A 17968-nucleotide genomic window follows, 5' to 3' on the forward strand; every position below is an offset into this window, starting at 1 on the left:
TTCTTGTTTTATGACTGCCTTTAAAAAAAAATAAGGTATACCCCCTTATCTCCTTGTAGACCTTTCCTGTATTGAAGACACTCTGAGTGCTGTATGACTTTTTCCCCTTAGGTGTGAGTTCTGTTTGGTGCATTTACTACCTCATTTCCATGGAGGTGGCATTCCTCAAATGTTTGGTCTTTATTGGGCACTGATTTCGTAATTAAGACACCCTGTTAGGGCACCTGTTGCATCTGTTTGACCAGCCCGCTTGGAATTGTGGTGGCTGCTACCGCTTTTAGGAAGAGCGGAGAAGAGGCCACTGGTCCTCTGTGTGTGGGTATTGCCAGCCACGTGGGGCGCTGTCTTGTCTCTGACTTCACCACGACACTCACTATATCCACCTGGAAACACAAACCCTCTAACCGCTGCCTAACTGGTCCAAGGGGGGCTGGAGATGAATCAATCCCCTTGTCAGTGGTCTTTGGGCCCCTCCAGCTCCCATCCTTACGGCCTTCCATATAGACTTAGAGAATGAAACATGCCCCCCACCTTTGCTCTTAACCTCGTGCCCGCTCACTGCCTCCAGGACTTTACCTCTTGTTTCTTTTATCTTCAGCTTCCTTGTTAGCTACCTCCCGTCAGCTATAAACATGCTCAGTCTCTAAAACATTTCCCCTTCATCTTGTACCCCTTTTACCTCCTTCCTCCACCTTTTGAAGAGCTGACTGCCTTCTCCACCCTTTCTTGTCCTGTTCTTTTCTCAGCTCTGCATCATCCCTCCCCCACCACTGCTTTACTGAAATTCCTCTCGCTAAAACCATCAGTGTCTCCTGATTGTCTACTGAGTATCAGTAGACACTTCAGATTTCCTCTCAGCTGCACTTACACTACCTTCTGTATTTTGACACTCTTCCTTCATTCCCTTTCCTTTCCTCCTCTTTTGACTGGCCTTGAGCTTCTGTGTATCTATTTGCTTTTTATTATTATTATTTTTTTAATTCGAAAGGGTATTTTTTTAAATTAATTTATTTATTTTGGCTGCGCTGGGTCTTTGTTGCTGCACGTGGGTTTTCTCTAGTTGCAGCAAGCAGGAGCTGCTCTTCCTTGCAGTGCGAGGGCTTCTCATTGTGGTGGCCTCTGTTGTTGCAGAGCACGGGCTCTAGGCGCTCGGGCTTCAGGAGTTGTGGCTCGCGGGCTCTAGAACGCAGGCTCAGTAGTTGTGGCGCATGGGCTTAGTTGCTCCGTGGCATGTGGGATCTTCCTGCACCAGGGCTCGAACCCGTGTCCCCTGCATTAGCAAGCGGATTCTTAACCATTGGGCCACCAGGGAAGCCCTCTGTTTGCTTCTTAAATGTTGGTGTGTCCTTTGCTCCTGGCCGCATTTGGCAAGAAATGAGCTCGGTTTGCAAGCAAGAATGAAAGGAAATAAGGAGTCCAGAAATGTGGAGACTTGCAGAGCTGGAAAAAAACAACTTCTTCTGGACCCCAACAGGAGATCAAATTGAGCAAGTCTACAAACATCCAATTAAAATTCAATTTCTTGACAAAGCATTCCTGCATTCAAATTCTGGCTCCATTACTCCCCGTGTAAACTTGGGCAGATGCTGACCTTTTCTGTACCTGACTTTCCTCATATATAAAGTGGGGATAAAGGCACCCACTTGATAAGGGTGTTATCAAGAGGAAACTAGTGAATACACGAAAGGCGCTTGGAACAGTGCCTGACACATGCTCAGGGCTCAATTAAACTTAGAAATTGTTATTTTGCCAAAAGGGCAAGAGACAGTGGGTGGCTTCATTAGAATTCAAGCATCTGGATCTTTGCCCTCTCTCACCGCTTTCGCAACTGACTTGTGTTACGGTTGGCAGGGTACACGAATGCTAGACATGTCCATTTGACTTCCTCTCAGACAAAGCAACAGGTCGGAAACAGCCCATCACCTTCCCCGCCCCGGGGCTCCTTCCTGTCCGGGTAGAGGGACTAACATCCTCCTCCCTCACCCTCCCGCGTGCCCCGCATTCAGCAGACCCCGTTCCCTAAATCTGTCCGGGATCCATCTTTCCTGCGTTTTGCGCTCGGGCTTGGTGTTCCTCATGTCTTGCCTTGGCTCCTGTAACAGCCTCCACTCCAGACCCCTCAGATCCACCCGCAGGAAATGAGCCCTAATTTCACCCAAAGTCACCCAAGCAGAGGGTCGGATCATGGTGGAGCCTCCCGGGACAGCGGTGACGCAGGGCATGGCCCGCCGGCCTCGGAGGACCGGGTCTCCCGCTCCAGCCGGGCGGAAGCACGCGAACCCCTCGCTCCCCGGCCGTCCCCCAGTCCCACGCCGTCCTCGCTCCCGGTGCTGCCTAGCCACTCACCGTCCAGGGCCCGCCCTCCGCCGCCGGGACCACGCCCCCTTTGACGCGCCTGCAGCACCGCCCCCAGCCCGTCACCTGACCGTGCGCAGTCGGGGCCCCGCCTCCCGGCGGAGCGCCACTGAAGCGCGAGGATTGGCTGGGAGTGCGCACCTCAGCCAATCCGGATTCGCCCCGGTCCTCGCGGCCCCGCCTCCTCCCGGTGGCGCTCCTGACAGTGACATGCTTTGCCGGTTGGGGCCGCGCTCCGGGCAGGCGGGCTGGAACCCGGCCGCGGCGGGGTCGGGATGGAGGCGGCCGGGCCGCGGAGCAGGGACGCGCGGGGGCGAGCGGCGAGTCAGCCTGGCAGCCGAGCAGAGAAGAGCCCGCCGGAGAGGTGCGCTCCTTGAGCGGAAGGCAGGGGAAGCCGTCGGCGCCCTCCTCCGGGAAGCCCTCCAGGCGCCGCGTGGCGAGGTCTGAGGGTGGCGGCCGGCCGGTGGTCACTCCCCGAGGGAGGGGGCGGCCAGCTGGTGGTCACTCTCCAGGGGAGGGGTCCTTCCCGGAGAGGGGCAGTCAGCTGGCCGGTCTCTGGCGGGCATGAGGGTCCGCGCGGGGATGCAGCGCCGCCCGGCTGTCCGCGCGGGAGGCCTAAAGCAGGGATGAGCGCTGGGAGGACGAGCGGATGCGAGGCGTGGCCTGCGAAGGGCTCCGGGGAGGTGACGCTTGGGCTAAAACCTGAGTGACATCCCGGAGTGAGCCGCACAAGTTCTGGGAGCGAGCGCGCGGGGAAGAGGAAACCGCAGCAAAGGCCCCGAGGGCCGGAACGAGCCCGCGGGGTCCGGGGCAGCGAGGACTGCGGAGCGGAGGGGCTTGGGGCAGCTGTCCGCGAGCAGAGCCGCAGAGCCCAGGAAGGACTTGGGGCGTCCTGGAGGTTTGAGAGGGGAGTGACGTCATTTAATTATATTACAAATTACTACTTTATATTTTAAAGGAATCCTTCTGGCTGCTTTGTAGGGAGTAGGGGTTGCAGAAAGCAGGGAAGCCAGTTGGGAATCTTTTGTCATAATCGAGGAGGGAGAGGCGGTGTGGACCGCAGTGGTGGCAGGGGTGGCGGGAGAAGGGTTTGTACTGAGAATAAACCCGGCACTTGCTGATGCGTCCTCGGAGTAGAAGAGGGGTGAGGTTAAGAAGGATGCCCCGAGGCTGCTGGCTTGAGCACCTGGCAGAGTGGGGGTGAAGAGAGGGGGGCACTCCAGCCCAAAGAGCTGTTCCAGCCTGCTGGGACCTTCCCCTGGGCGGGGGAAATGCATCTTTGTTTGTTTGTTTGTGAGTCTTCGCCCTCAATCCAGGAATTTGTTAAATACTTCCTGGGTAGGAGGGGTAATCCTCTCTACCTGAGTATGAGGAACGGGTGTGTGTCTTTAAAATTTGGGTCCAGGCCTAAATCTGCCATGTCTTTCATTAGGTTTCATTTGCTTGGAGCTGAGAAAAGGGAGCTGGGAAAATGTACTGAGTGGAGAAGAGATTCATGATGCCTTTTTCTTTTTGGTTATGAACCTAATAAAGATTAGCTTTCCCGTGCAATATTGATAGCACTTTAAAGAAGTAACAAATAATGGGGCAGAGTAGTCTTTGAAGTGTTCTGAAATTCACGCTTTGAATTAGCTCAGCCAAGCAGGAGATTGAAGAGCTGTGGTCACTAGTAGTTTGAGGAATTTTGGAATACTTATCATTGGAAGTGAGAACAGAGTTAGAGGCACATGCAGGTTTAAGACTCAACAGGGGGGCTTCCCTGGTGGCGCAGTGGTTGAGAGTCTGCCTGCCAATGCAGGGGACACGGGTTCGAGCCCTGGTCTGGGAGGATCCCACATGCTGCGGAGCAACTGGGCCCGTGAGCCACAACTACTGAGCCTGCGCATCTGGAACCTGTGCTCCGCAACAAGAGAGTCCGCGATAGTGAGAGGCCCGCGCACCGCGATGAAGAATGGCCCCCGCTTGCCACAACTAGAGAAAGCCCTCGCACAGAAACGAAGACCCAACACAGCCAAAAATAAATAAATAAATAAATTAAAAAAAAAAAAAAAGGCTCAACAGGACCCAGGGATTCCTAATACCCGGGTGGCCAAGGATGGCTGCTCAGACTTCCCAAGCCCCAAAGCCTTGTGCTTGGGCATCTTAGAGACAAGATGCTGCATTAAAACACTCCATGGGGGGACTTCCCTGGTGGTCCAGTGGTTAAGAGTCCTCACTTCCATTGCAGGGGCCACGGGTTTGATCCCTGGTCGGGGAACTAAGATCCCACATGCTGCAAGGTGCGGCCAAAAAAAAAAACACTCCATGGGTTAAGAACCTGTGTTTTAAAGTTTTTTTTTTTTTTTTTTTTAATTTTATAGCTACTTTATTTATTTATTTCTTTATTTTTGGCTGTGTTGGGTCTTCAGTTCTTGCGACGGCTCTCTCTAGTTACGGCAAGTGGGGGCCACTCTTCATCGCGGTGCGCGGGCCTCTCACTATCGCGGCCCCTCCCGTTGCGGGGCACAGGCTCCAGACGCGCAGGCTCAGTAGTTGTGGCTCACGGGCCCAGCTGCTCCGTGGCATGTGGGATCTTCCCAGACCAGGGCTCGAACCCGTGTCCCCTGCATTAGCAGGCAGATTCTCAACCACTGCGCCACCAGGGAAGCCCAGAACCTGTGTTTTAACAGCCACCATTGGTAATTGTGTTTGAATTTTCATGTGGATTGGTTTAAATGCTATTGCTGATTTTAAAGTCAGGTAAAATAATTAATGGTATCTGGTAGGATTGCCTACTATTACATATTCACGAAAGTTTCTGAAAGTTTTTGATACTGGTAAAAAGATATACGGATAAATTTCACTTAGGGATCTTTCAGGGGCTGTGCACTTTCTGTGACATTTGTCACCATATAAATCAAGCCCCTACTCTGTGCCAGCCATTGTCCTCAGTGTTGGCGACAGAGCTGGGAGGAAAACGGGAGCTTGTGGAGCTGCTGTTCTGTTACTTTCTGTTGAGATAGAGAATAAACAAGGAGCAAGTCTAGCGTATTAGATGATGGGGTGCCTTGGAGAAACGGGGTGCCAGGGAGCACAGCCCTGGGGAGGAGGGCATGGGTGGCTGCAATTTTATTTAGAGCCCAGGTTGCCTCACAAGAAGGTCAAGTTGGAGCAAAGACCTAAAAAGTAAGGTAGGGGTGTCAGTGTGGTCATTCTAGGCAAAGAAAACGGAAAGTGCAAAGGGAGGAGAAGCAAGCCTGCACATGCCCCCCAGCCCGCAGAGGAGACTGCATGCAGCTCAGGGGAAGCAGAGGGGGGAGAGGGGAGCAGTGGGCACCTAGATCACCCGAGCCTCACGCCCACCGCAGACACTGCAGGGAAATAGAGGAAAACTACTGGTGAAGTGGCGAGGTTGAAAAACCGGGGGAAAAGCCCTGGGGACTGTGCGGCTCCCTGGGACTGCAACGTTCCCCTGCTTCCCTCAGGAGGAAGGCGGGAGTCGGGTCGGTAGCCCAGGCCCAGCGGACCACCCCTCCTACCAAGCGGTGGAAAGAAGTTTGGAAAGTCCAAAGGGACAATTTCCTAACAGTGATAAAGGAAACTAGCAAATACTATTGATAGATGGTTGGAAAACACGTGTACATTTTCCATAAGTAATGAAGATGTGGAGACTTCTGAGCGCAGCTTGTAGAATCTGGTACATGTAAATGCAGAGAAGCACCCCGACCTTGACATTATTTGCTCCTGTTGATATGATAGACAGGGTGCAGCTGTGTTTCCAGATTTCACCTTCTTTTCCCTAATAGGCATGTCTTTATTTTCTCTCCAGCAGGAAAGTGTATATGGACTATAATGCAACCACCCCCCTGGAGCCAGAGGTCATCCAGGCCATGACTGAAGCCATGCAGGAAGCCTGGGGAAATCCCAGCAGCCCTTACCCGGCAGGTAATTCTAGAAGACACACACAGATCAGAGATGTGGGGGGCAGGGGTACTCTTAGAGAAATTGTATACCACATGGGATGACTCGGTTTTGAATGGATTTTCTGTTAATTGCAAATCTTTAGCTGTAATTTTGGGTAGTTTTTTCCTGAGAAGTCCAAATTTGAGCCTTGTTGATACCATAATCTTTCATCTTTAACATACTCTGCTGTCCTCCTTTCCCAGATGAAAAAGCTGTCTTATTAAGAGTTGTTTGTAGTGACAGTACCTATTAAAACCCTGTCACGTGTCTGTCTCGGTCGACCGTTACAAAATTTGCAAAATAGATCTTTTACCACATCAGGATCACATAGAATCCTGGTCTCCTTTTTTTAGAAATAAAAATTACTTTCAAATTCTTTAGTTATAAATATTCTTATATGTTTCTCGTTTATTCTTGTTTTAATGTAGAGCATTAAATTGGAGGTCTTGGAAAAGAATTTGCTTCAGATCAGGAGTTACATGGCAGAGTCACGTTGTGGCTTTCAGACAGCGAGCTGAAGCTGCGTCTTCTTATTTAATGCTTTATCAGGGATAATGAAGATAAACTATCTTAACTGTGGATCACTATGAACTAAAATAACTTTCAGACTACTGCCACGCCCTAGGATTTAGCAATACCTGTGTACAAATTTATAGGCTTTTGTGGGTTTTCATGTCAGTTTGCTTATTAAAAGCTTCACAACTTGATAACTAAAAGCTTTTGCAAAATTGGATACTGGTCATTCATTAACTTTGTTTGTTGGTTTATATTATACATGTATTCTGGCTAATCTTCTGGACGTTGCCTTGTAGCTAATCATTCCTCTAGTGAAACTGAAGTTTCTGACGCATAAAACTGGAGAATCCAGAAACAGTTAAGTGCTAATAAAAAGCATTTATCATGAAGAAATTTAGGAATAGCCCTCAGGGAGAAATAACCCTTCTAGACCTGATGAAGCCTGTCTGTGGACTGCATGTTGCCTTGACAGCCTTTGTTTCCACAAATTAAGAACCACAACTAAAAATGCATTGCAATAATTCTCTGTTGACACTCAGGTAGAAATGGAAAAGAAAAAAAAAAAGGAAAGAAAGAAAAAATCACCTGTATGATAGAATGGTTTAATTATTTTCACACTATTATGATTTAATAATGATAATAATTCCTTGGAGGGTAATCTGTTTTAAGGCAAATATTAAGGAGGTATGGGAAGAGTTTAGAAACCCAAGATGTTTTTTACTACCTCGTTTATAACCTCCGTGTCCATCAGTCGAGGACGGACCACATAAAGTGTGCAGAAGCCCTGGCGAGAGTTCTGGTCCCCCTTAAAGCAATGGTGTGGACTGTACTGATGACCTAGGAGGAGAGTTGCAGCATTTGGCCCAAGTGGAAAATGCACGTTATAAATGTGCAGTGTGATTGATTTCCCCTGCCCACTACCCAAGAAAAAATTATGTAGAGCAAGTATGGAAAATGTATAGTTTTGCTGTGAGAGACAGAAACCCCCAAATAACTGTAGATTAAACAGCTTGAAATTTATTTCTCTCACCGTCCAGGGCCCATGTGGCTGCTCAGCCACTACCAGAGACCCAGCTCCTTCTATCTTAAAGCTTTTTCCATCTTCAACATGCACCTGCCCCTTGTGGTCAAGATGGCTCCTGCAGTTCAAGCCATCACGTAAGCAGTCCGGCCTGTGGGACAGAGAGAAAGAGGACGAGAAAGGGCTGCCTGAGTCCTTCAAAGACATTTCTGGAAGTTGCAAGTACCACTCTGGCCTGTAACCCATTGCCAGAGGTTGGTCCCATGGCCACGCGTTGGCATTTCAGTTGCAGTGGAAGTTGGGAAATGAGGTCTAAATTCTTAATTCATCTAAGAATTTCTTCATTTAAACGTGGCCTTAATTGAGATGTGTTCCAGCCAAACACGTCTCCGTGGTAGGGGGAGAGTGGCAGCAAGGGCAGCCCCGGCACAGACAGGACGCCCACCGGATGCTCCCGCCACAGGTATCTTGGAGTAGCGGGATTGCAGGAGGTTTTGAGTATTTTCTTTTTGTGTCGTGGTATTTAATTCTTCTACAATCAGCATGCCTAGTGTAATGAGAAGAAAACTTTACTAAAGCCAAGCTTTTGTCTCTTCAAAACTCTGTTTCTTAGCTGACACGGCAGTACGCACGCTGTGCTATGACGTTCCCCGGCTCACCCCCCAGCGCCTGTGGGTGCCTCTGGCTGTGGAAATGCGGGGAGGGTGCCACTGTGGGCACAGTGAGTTAGGTTGACGGAGCTCTGGCACCCACCCACGCCTGTCATTAGTGAGGACCTGCCTGGTGGGTGGGCGTCAGGGCTCAGGTTCGCAGCCGAGGACGTCCGCTCTCAGAGTGGGCTAGCGGCCTGCAGCATCTCGGGCTGGTCCCCAGATGGAACCCAGCTCTCCTAGCCCTGGGTTCTGGGGTTTTCCCACCATCACCCCTCCTGCTGCAGTCAGGGATTCCCTAGGGCCTCTTCCCCAGGTGTCTTTGACGCACTCAAGGGCAGCCCTCCCTCAGGAGGGAGGGTCTGGGGCTCACCTTCGAGGGCTCCAGTCCTTCCCTGTGAGCCCTCCACTCAGCTGGCCTGGAGGGCGCTTACTCTGTGCCTGGTGGGTGGAGCAGCCAAAAGACAAAGGTCCTGCTCTTGTGAGGGGGCAGCGGGCAGCGGGCAGTTAACAGATACAAGTGTGCGAGGTGGACAAAGCCCTGTGGGGAGCAGTAAAGCCGGATAGAGGGCAGACAGTTCTGGAGGAGGGGTCCCGCTTTGCGGAGGGTGATCCTAATCTCGGATGACATACATTTGCAGACATGAGGAGGGGACGCCTGGGGAGGCATTGCAGGCAGAGGGTTGCGGGTGACAGCAGGGGGCTCGGGGGTCCAAGGGGTTTGGGGGCAGTGCCACGCTGGGCTGTGGAGGCCACTGTGAGGTGAGGGCCGGCTCTTGTGGGCCCGGGGTGGAGTGTGTCTGGAGGGCCTGAGCAGAGGGTGACATAACTGAGGTCACTCACGAGGCCCCACACTCTGAAAACGTATTAAGGAGCCCAAAGAGCCTCTGCTTACGCACGCTTTGTGTGTAGATATTTGCCATATCAGAACTTAACACTAAAAAACTTTAAATAGATACGTATCTATTCATTAAAAGTAATAATAATAAATCCATTACATGTCAACTTTTTTTTTATGAAAAAGAAACTATCTTTTCCAAAACAGAACAAATTTAGTGAGAAGAATGGCACTGTTGTACATGTTTGAAAATCTTCAAGGTCTGGATAAATAGAAGACGTTTGGGTCCCATACCTGGCTCTGTATCCAGTCCATTGCAATATTCACATCACGTAGCCTCTGGAGGGCTTCCTAATATACCTGCGAGAAAATGAGTGTGAAAAAGGCAAATGATGTCTCAGTATTATTATGAAAATAGTTTTGACTTTGTGGACCCCCAGAGTTCCCCAGACCACACTTTGAACACAAGTGATTTAACCAATATTGGTTGAGTACCTACTGTGTGCCGAGCATTGTTCCCGGTGAGGGAAAAGCACAGAGCACAAAGAATGTCTGGGTTTTCAAGGCATTGCTTTGGCCGCTTTGTGGAGAATAGACCACAGTGGGGTCCATGGAGTTGGGGTCATGCCAGGGGAATATCCCAGCAGTGGCCTTGACTCAGCTGGTGGCTGGGGCAGGGGGAGGTGGGGTTGGATTCTGGATATTTTTGACGGCAGATCCTACAGGATTTGCTAATGGGCTTTTGGGTGATGGGGTAGGAGAAGGACAGGAGCTTTCACCCTGGTCCCCTGGAAGGATTGAGTTGCCATTTACTTACTGAGAAAGGAAAGGCTGGGAGCCTTAGAGAAAGGAACCAGTTTGGGGGGACGGAGGCAGGCATTCAGCTTTTTTTGTTTGTTTGTTTGTTTTTGTTTTTTAATTTATTATTTATTTATTTATTTTTGGCTGTGTTGGGTCTTCATTGCTGCGCACGGGCTTTCTCTAGTTGCGGCGAGCGGGGGCTACTCTTCATTGCGGTGCGCGGGCTTCTCATTGTGGTGGCTTCTCTTGTTGCGGAGCACGGGCTCTAGGCACGCGGGCATGTGGGCTCAGTAGCTGTGGCACGCGGGCTCTAGAGCGCAGGCTCAGTAGTTGTGGTGCACGGGCTTAGTTGCTCTGAAGCGTGTGGGATCTTCCCGGACCAGGGCTCGAACCCGTGTCCCCTGCCTTGGCAGGCGGATTCTTAACCACTGCACCACCAGGGAAGTCTCCGGACATTCAGCTTTGAATGTGTGTAGTTTCAGATGCCTGTTGGACATCCAGGTGGGGTGAGCGACGTCCAGAACAAGGTCTGGGTTGGAATTTTGGGCATATGTTGATGTACAAGTTGTGGACATCACCTTCTTTTTTCTTGGGTAAACACTATTTACCATAAACACACAGAGCAGAATGGCGGGGTCAGATGGGAGGTGTAAGTTTGACTTCCTAAGGAACTGCTGTGCTCTCTCCAAAATGCTTGTACCAGTTTCTGTTCCCACTGATGTGAATGAGAGTTGCGTTTTCTCCACATCCTCCTGACTGCTTGGACTGGCCAATCTTTTCATTTTAGCCGTTCTAATAGGTACATCACAGTGGTGAGGTAGCCCCACGAATTCTTATGTAGAAGGGTCTCCAAGACTTGTCGATAAGTGGAAAGGGAAGTTTTTGCAAACCAATATGTAAATTATGAAACCCAATTTTGAGAAGGAAAAAGAAAACCCTGTGAAATGCTTATATGAAGGTCTACAGGCACATCGAAACAGGCTCCGGGGGCCACATGCCACATGGGCCACCCGATTGTCCTGGGAAGGGCAGTGGGGCATGGGCAGGGGACCTGCTGCTGTGGGATCAGCCCAGCAGCTCCTCAGAGGGGGCTTCTCAGCAGAATCCTGGAGGAGGAGTGGGCCGTGAGCTGGTGGACGGGGTTTGCGCGGCACTCAGGAGGAGCTAACGGGTCCTGCCCAAACTGATTGACATGTACTGCAGTCTTTCCAAGTATCACTAATTGAAAGGACTGGGTTTCCTAAACACCCCAGACTTTCATTGCTTGTAATTAAAACCTACGCAACAGTCTTAAGGAGTGTGTGGATTACTTTGTATATTTATTTTTACCACATCTCTTTACATTTCTATCTTTATGTATGTTTTATTATTTATATGTTTATTTTAGTGGTACCTGCTCAAAAAAATCTTTTTATAAATAGGACTGAATAGTCAAAAAAGTTTGGAGACTACTGGTCTACAGACTAAAAATGGTCATCAAAATTTTCAGAATTCCCATCCCAGAGCCTTTCTTTCTCTGCCACATGAAGTTTGGTTCCTGTTTTCCTGCTCTCCAGTGAAACTAGGAATAGCTGGGCTCCTAGCAGCTGTTTGAAAGCAAATGTGTCCCTGAGGCGGTGACCTTTCTAGTTACCTAGGGGACCGGCAGTATGACATATGGCATTGGGCTTTGTGTTGAGGAGTCACAAGTTCTATTTTTGCTTATTTTTGTTGTTTTGCAGCGTGATCTTAAGCAAATTATTCCATCCTTTCATTCTCCTGTCTTGACGGATGGGAAGCAAGGCAGATGGCCACAGCTTCCCCTCTCCCGTAGCATCCGGTAAGAAGAAAACCGTGTCTCAGGGAATTTTAGGGTTGCCAGGCATCCTCCCATATTTGTTTCTGGCTCTTACTAAGTTACTGAAATCTCAGCAGTTTTCACTGATTTGCTGACATCTTACAGCTGCCCCTTTGCCAAGTGATTTCTGGTTGTAGCTCACGTTAGCGGAGCACGTTTTGTCTTAGAACTGCCCACTCAGATCTCTCGCTCCTTCATGTCTGGTTGTTCTTTTAAACATGTGTTGATTGGACTTGGTGAAGCACAGTTAATGAATTTCCACTTTGGTACCTCAAGGTAGGAAGGCCAAGGAGATTATCAATGCAGCTCGGGAAAACCTTGCCAAGATGATAGGTGGGAGACCTCAAGACATGATCTTCACTTCCGGGGGCACAGAGGTAAACAGTCTCAACAGTCTCATGTTCTTTTAGCTGTAAGTTATTTTTTTTAAAAAGTAGAAGGTATACCCTCTTGGTATTACTGATTTTTAGAGAAAGAGTAAAATTAGCCAACATTTATCGTGTAAGTGAATCCCAGGGGGCTGATAGGATATTTGTTGCATAACGTATAAATTAATTTGCTTTGCATTGCTATTTCAATAAAGAGAGTTTCCCCTTCATTTTGCCCTGTAATCATTCCTTTGAATCCCACTAAGTTGCTTACCTTATTAAGAGTGTGAGGTTTCCGGTCAGAATGGCCATCATCAAAACATCTACAAATAATAAATGCGGAGAGGGGGTGTGGAGAAAAGAGGACCCTTCTACGTTGTTGGTAGGAATGTAAATTGGTGCAGCCACTATGGAGAACAGTATGGAGGTTCCTTAAAAAACTAAAAATAGAACTACCATATGACCCAGCAATCCCACTCCTGGGCATACACCTGGAAAAGACAAAAACTCTAATTCGAAAAGATACATGCACCCCAGTGTTGATAGCAGCACTATTTACAATAGCCAAGGCATGGAAACAATCTGAATGTCCATGGACAGATGAATGGATTAAGGTGTGGTATATATATACAATGGAATACCTACTCAGCCATAAAAAAAGAATGAAATAATGCCATTTGCAGCAACATGGATGGACCTAGAGATTATCATACCGAGTGAAGTAAGTCAGACAGAGAAAAACAAATATAATGTGATATCACTTATATGTGGAACCTTAAAAAAATGATATAAATGAACTTATTTACAAAACAAATAGACTCACAGACATAGAAAACAAACTTAGGGTTATCAAAGGGGAAGCGGGGGAGAGAAAAATTAGGAGTTTGGGATTAACAGATACACACTACTTTATATAAAATAAACAACCAACAAGGACCTATTGTATAACACCGGGAACTATATTCAGTATCTGGTAATAATCTGTAATGGAAGAGAATCTGAAAAAGAACATATATATAATGGAATCACTTTGCTGTACACCTGAAACTAACACAACATTGTAAATCAACTATACTTCAATTAAAAAAAAAAAAAAAAAAAGACTTTGAGGTTTGACCCGATTTCAAAGGTACTTCTTTTTAAATTGATAGAAGATACTCAGTGACAGTGTGATGATGTCAAGGTCTCTACTCAATTAGTAATTCTCGCCATCTCATTTCCTTATTGGAGAAGAAGGTCATCCACGGGTGATGTGACTAGCCACATAGAAAACCAAGAGAATCTGCAGCTGGATTATTAGAGTTAGTAAGTAAATTCAGCAAAGTTATTAGATAAAAAGATCGATTGTATTTTTACGTACCAGCAACAAACAGGTATTTACCAGAGCACCAAAAAATATCAGATACTTAGGAAATAAATCTAGTAAAAAAGCTTTTGTAAGACACCTGCACACACACGTTGGGAAAGGAATAGAAACATTACCGAGAGCCTTCAAAGAAGTTCTAAATAAATGCAGCATATACCATGTTCACAGATGGGAAGACTCAGTACGATAAATATGTCAGCTCTTTCCAGATTGATCTGTAGAGTCAAAGCAACTTCAGTGAAAATTCTGACTCTCTTTTGATGGAATCTCGCAAACTAATTTATATGGAAATACACAATGCCAAGAATAGCCAAATCTTCTTCAAGATTAAGAACACAGTGAATTGTTCTACTAATTAAGGCAGATGGTCTTAGGGCAAGGAGAGACACGAGGCCCGAAACAGGGCCATACCTGGATGGGTCCTTGTCACGTGACAAGGCCTGGCCTTTGTGATGTTGAAGAGACGGATTTCTTAGATAAAATACAGGAAACTTTAATCATAAAAGAAAAGGTCGATAAATTCCACCACCACCACCACCACTAAACAATTTGTAGTTCATCAGAGAACGTTGAAGGAAATCAGAAGACCGGCCTGACAGTGGGCAAAGATGGTTGCAGCACGTAACTGAGAGATGACTAGCATCCAGGATGTAACGGCAGACAGCCCGGTAGAAAAATGGGCGAGAAAAGTGAATATGCACTTCACAGAGAAACCCATGTGGTTTCTACGTGGGAGAAGGTACTCAGCCTCATAAGTGATCAGAATACAAATGTAAACAACAACATGGGTTGCCTCTGCCCACCCATCAGGATGGTGACAATTAAGAAGTCCAACGACAGGAAGTATTGACAAAGGATGTACAGCAGCGAGCACGCACGGCGCTGGCAGGAGTGTAGGCTGGAAACCGTTCTGGAAGGTGGGTTGGCATCACCTGTGAAGTCGAGGCCACGCCACCCTATCAGCCAGCAGCTCCCCTCAGGTACATACCGTAGAAGAACGGGGCACGTGGGCAGCAGGGGCAGGCAGGACTGTCCGTGGTAGCGTTCATGACAGCCAGAGACTGGGGACAACCCAGATGTCCCTCCCAATAGCATGGACCGATATTCACACCTCTGATGCCGTCCCGGGTGGAAGGGTACCACACAGTCCCCTGCAGCAGCGCGGAGGGATCGTGAGTGTGGAGCGCAGGGCGTCAGCCAGAGGCTATGCTGGGCCGGGCCGGGCCGAGCCAAGCTGACCAGAGGGGAGGGGAGCTGCCGCCAGGGCCCTGGGCACCGACCACCCCCCAGGACCAGACTCCTGGTGCCCCACAAGGGGCCGCCCCAGCTGCCCTGTGGGCCGTCCTGGTCTTGTCGGGGGTCAGGTGCTGAGGAGCCTGGTGGCCTGGGGGCACGTTTTTAGTTGTGACCGACCGGTTCCGACAGAGGCTGCTGTGCTCCCAGTGCCACCTGGGCGCTCAGCGTGGAGTCCTGTGCCCTTTGGTACCTGCAGGTGGAGGCGGCACATGGGAGGGGCCCAGGCACCTTTGTCGCGTTCACGATGGGTGGGTTCAGCTTTGACCTGAGGTGTGCAGCCCCTGAAGGCCCTCCTTTCTGGACCAGGAGTCGCTGTGTTTTCTGCGAGGGGGTGACCTGGGACTTTAAAGAACCATCTGCCTTCAGAGAAGCACATCCAAGCCCTCCATCCTGACCGTCTCCTCCCCATCATCTGGCGATGTGTCTCAGATCTGGGTGAGCCCTGCCGTCGGCCGCCTCGTTCTCCATCGGGACCGCCTGTTAGACTCTCAGTGCCTTTTAAGTCCTCTGAGCGCCGGGTGACGGTGTGTGGTCCCCTCAGCACAGGACAAGCGCAGCCACCGCCTTCCCGCTGGGCGGTGCCTTCAGATACTCGAATAGGTTGGATCTTCAGTTTAGAGAAAAATTAATTCAGTCCAGTTCCATTCATTTGAAGGTCAAAAAGAGGCAAAATAAGCAAAATCACTTAGGGATCCTTACATAGGAAGGAAAAGCATAAAGAAAAGCAAGGAAATGATTGCCATACAAATCAGGGTGGAGGTTAGCTGGCATGGGGGTGGGGCAGTGATTGAGGATGGGTGGGAGGTGTTTCCTGCTGTGGGTCATGTTTTCGTCTTGACCCAGGTCACGGTTACTCAGGCCTTCACTGTCATACTTTCTCGTGAAACTTACATTTCTATTTTATACACTTTTCTGTGTATATGTTGTATTTAGCAATGAGAGAAAAGGTCCTTAAAAAAAAAAATCTCCCACCCATCCCCTCAGTTATCCACTTCCTCTCCCTACAGGAGACCAGTATTGTTAGTTTCTGTCGAGTCCTGCAGAGAGAGCCTTTGCCTTAAAAACAGTTTAAGTGTGTAGATTTATATATTCTTTTCCCCTTCCCTTTTTACCTCTTCAAGGATTTTGGGGATGTATAAGCAAATGGGTATGTATCTCACCCTTTTTATACAAATTGTATGATGCTGCATATAATGCTCGCTACCTTTTTTCATTTAACAAGTGCCTTTGAGATCTCTGGCATCAGCCCTTGGGGTATTCCCTCTGTGCTTTTACATCTGCTTGGGGTCCACTGAACAAGTCCCCTTATTGATAGACAGTGAAGGGTTTCCTAAGGTTTTGCTGTTACATCATTGTACACTTAACCAGTAACCTTTTACATCCATCATTTTGCAAGTGTAGCTGTAGGATCAAGTCCAAGAACTAGACTTCCTGGGTCAGAGGGCCTGTTTGATAGATATAGATGGCCCTTAACAGAGATTTTGCCAGTTCACATTCCCACCAGCGATGGGCGCCTGGGCAAAATATTCTTTTTTGACAGATATAGAAAATTTAAAAAATGCATAATGTTGCTTAACAGAAAGTCTGCATAGGGCTTCCCTGGTGGCGCAGTGGTTGAGAGTCTGCCTGCCATTGCAGGGGACACGGGTTCGAGCCCTGGTCTGGGAAGATCCCACATGCCGCGGAGCGGCTGGGCCTGTGAGCCACAATTGCTGAGCCTGCGCGTCTGGAGCCTGTGCTCCGCAACAAGAGAGGCCGCGATAGTGAGAGGCCCGCGCACCGCGATGAAGAGTGGCCCCCGCTCGCCGCAAGTGGAGAAAGCCCTCACACAGAAACGAGGACCCAACACAGCCAAAAATAAATAAATAAATAAATAAAAATTAAAGGGCTCTATTGATGAAAAACAAAAACCTAAAAAAAAAAAAAAAAAAAGCCTGCGTAATCCACTGGAAACGAATTCTGACATTTATGAAAGTTGAAAACCCCCAAATCTTTGTAGTTAGGCCTTTCAGAAGGTGCAGCTCAGGAGCTGATTTTCTTTGAGACCGTTTTTTTGTTTGTTTGTTTTAAATGTTAGCTACAAAGGAAACTACAACTGAGAGAAATTGTTACTCTAAGTCTCCCCTTAGGATAGTTTTCGTAAATGATTTTTCTGCTCTTGTCTCTGCAGTCAAATAATTTAGTAATCCATTCTGTGGTGAAACATTTCCACAAAATCCATGCCGCAGTGGGGGACACGGCCGAGCATCCCAGCCCAGTGGAGGGGGCCCTGCCTCACATCATCACCTGCACCGTGGAACACGACTCCATCCGCCTGCCCCTGGAGCACCTGGTGGAAGAACAAGTGGCCGGTGAGTGGGCAGCTGGCTGAGGTTCAGCGGCCCGACCCGGGTGCCCCGGTGAATCATTTACCCTCTGGCGCTTGGGCTCCTGGCTGGGCCCAGGGGCAAAGGTTACAAGGCCTGTTCTTCCAGATTTTCCCTGAGGGAGAAATCAATCACCAGTGCGTGGAACTGGTCGTTTATCACCACATGATACGTCAGACTCTTGTATATGATAAATACGTGCATATTTAATAGCATGCCTAGAAATGCTAACCCGTGCTTTTCATTATTTGATTTTAATGATTGAATCTTGGCTTGCACTCCCTCTGGTAGAAAGAAAAAGGATCCAACAGACATCAACTCCTGGTGGTAAAAACAAGAATAAGTGCACCCCTGCTGGGAGTCTGTTATCTCAGCAGAGAGGAGATGGGGGCCTCCCGGGGTGAGGGGAGCAGAGGCGGGTGAGGGGAGCAGAGGCGGGTGGTGGTGGGGGGTGGTGCTGGGGCCCCACCGGGAGGTGCACCGGGCCAGGCAGTCTAAGGGGCAGGTGGGGCCTGCCCAGCAGTGGCAGTGGCCCTGGTTACTTCTGGTCCTTTCACTTTTCCTGTGATGTGACATCTCGAGACACAGGGTATAGATACTAGCTTTTGAAAA

The 17968-nt window shown here is 48.9% G+C and overlaps 1 protein-coding gene across 8 annotated transcripts in view; it reads left to right on the plus strand.

Annotated features, from left to right (window-relative positions):
* The first annotated feature begins 2553 nt into the window (after positions 1-2553).
* SCLY (selenocysteine lyase) overlaps positions 2554-17968 on the plus strand; it is a 32504-nt gene continuing 17089 nt past the window's right edge. For 3 of the 8 annotated variants that reach the window (XM_007184815.2, XM_057551124.1, XM_057551121.1), the window contains exons 1-4: positions 2554-2719; positions 6164-6279; positions 12237-12337; positions 17161-17341. In XM_007184815.2, coding sequence (XP_007184877.2) covers positions 2631-2719; positions 6164-6279; positions 12237-12337; positions 17161-17341 — 487 coding nt within the window. In that variant the 5' untranslated portion in view covers positions 2554-2630. Of the gene's footprint in view, positions 2797-6163; positions 6280-7109; positions 7171-11844; positions 11943-12236; positions 12338-17160; positions 17342-17968 lie in introns of those variants that run through there. The other 5 variants (XM_057551123.1, XM_057551122.1, XM_007184813.2 and 2 more) reach the window with 5 other exon arrangements.

This window comes from Balaenoptera acutorostrata, chromosome 8 (genome assembly GCF_949987535.1).
Source record: "Balaenoptera acutorostrata chromosome 8, mBalAcu1.1, whole genome shotgun sequence".
NCBI lineage: Eukaryota > Metazoa > Chordata > Mammalia > Artiodactyla > Balaenopteridae > Balaenoptera > Balaenoptera acutorostrata.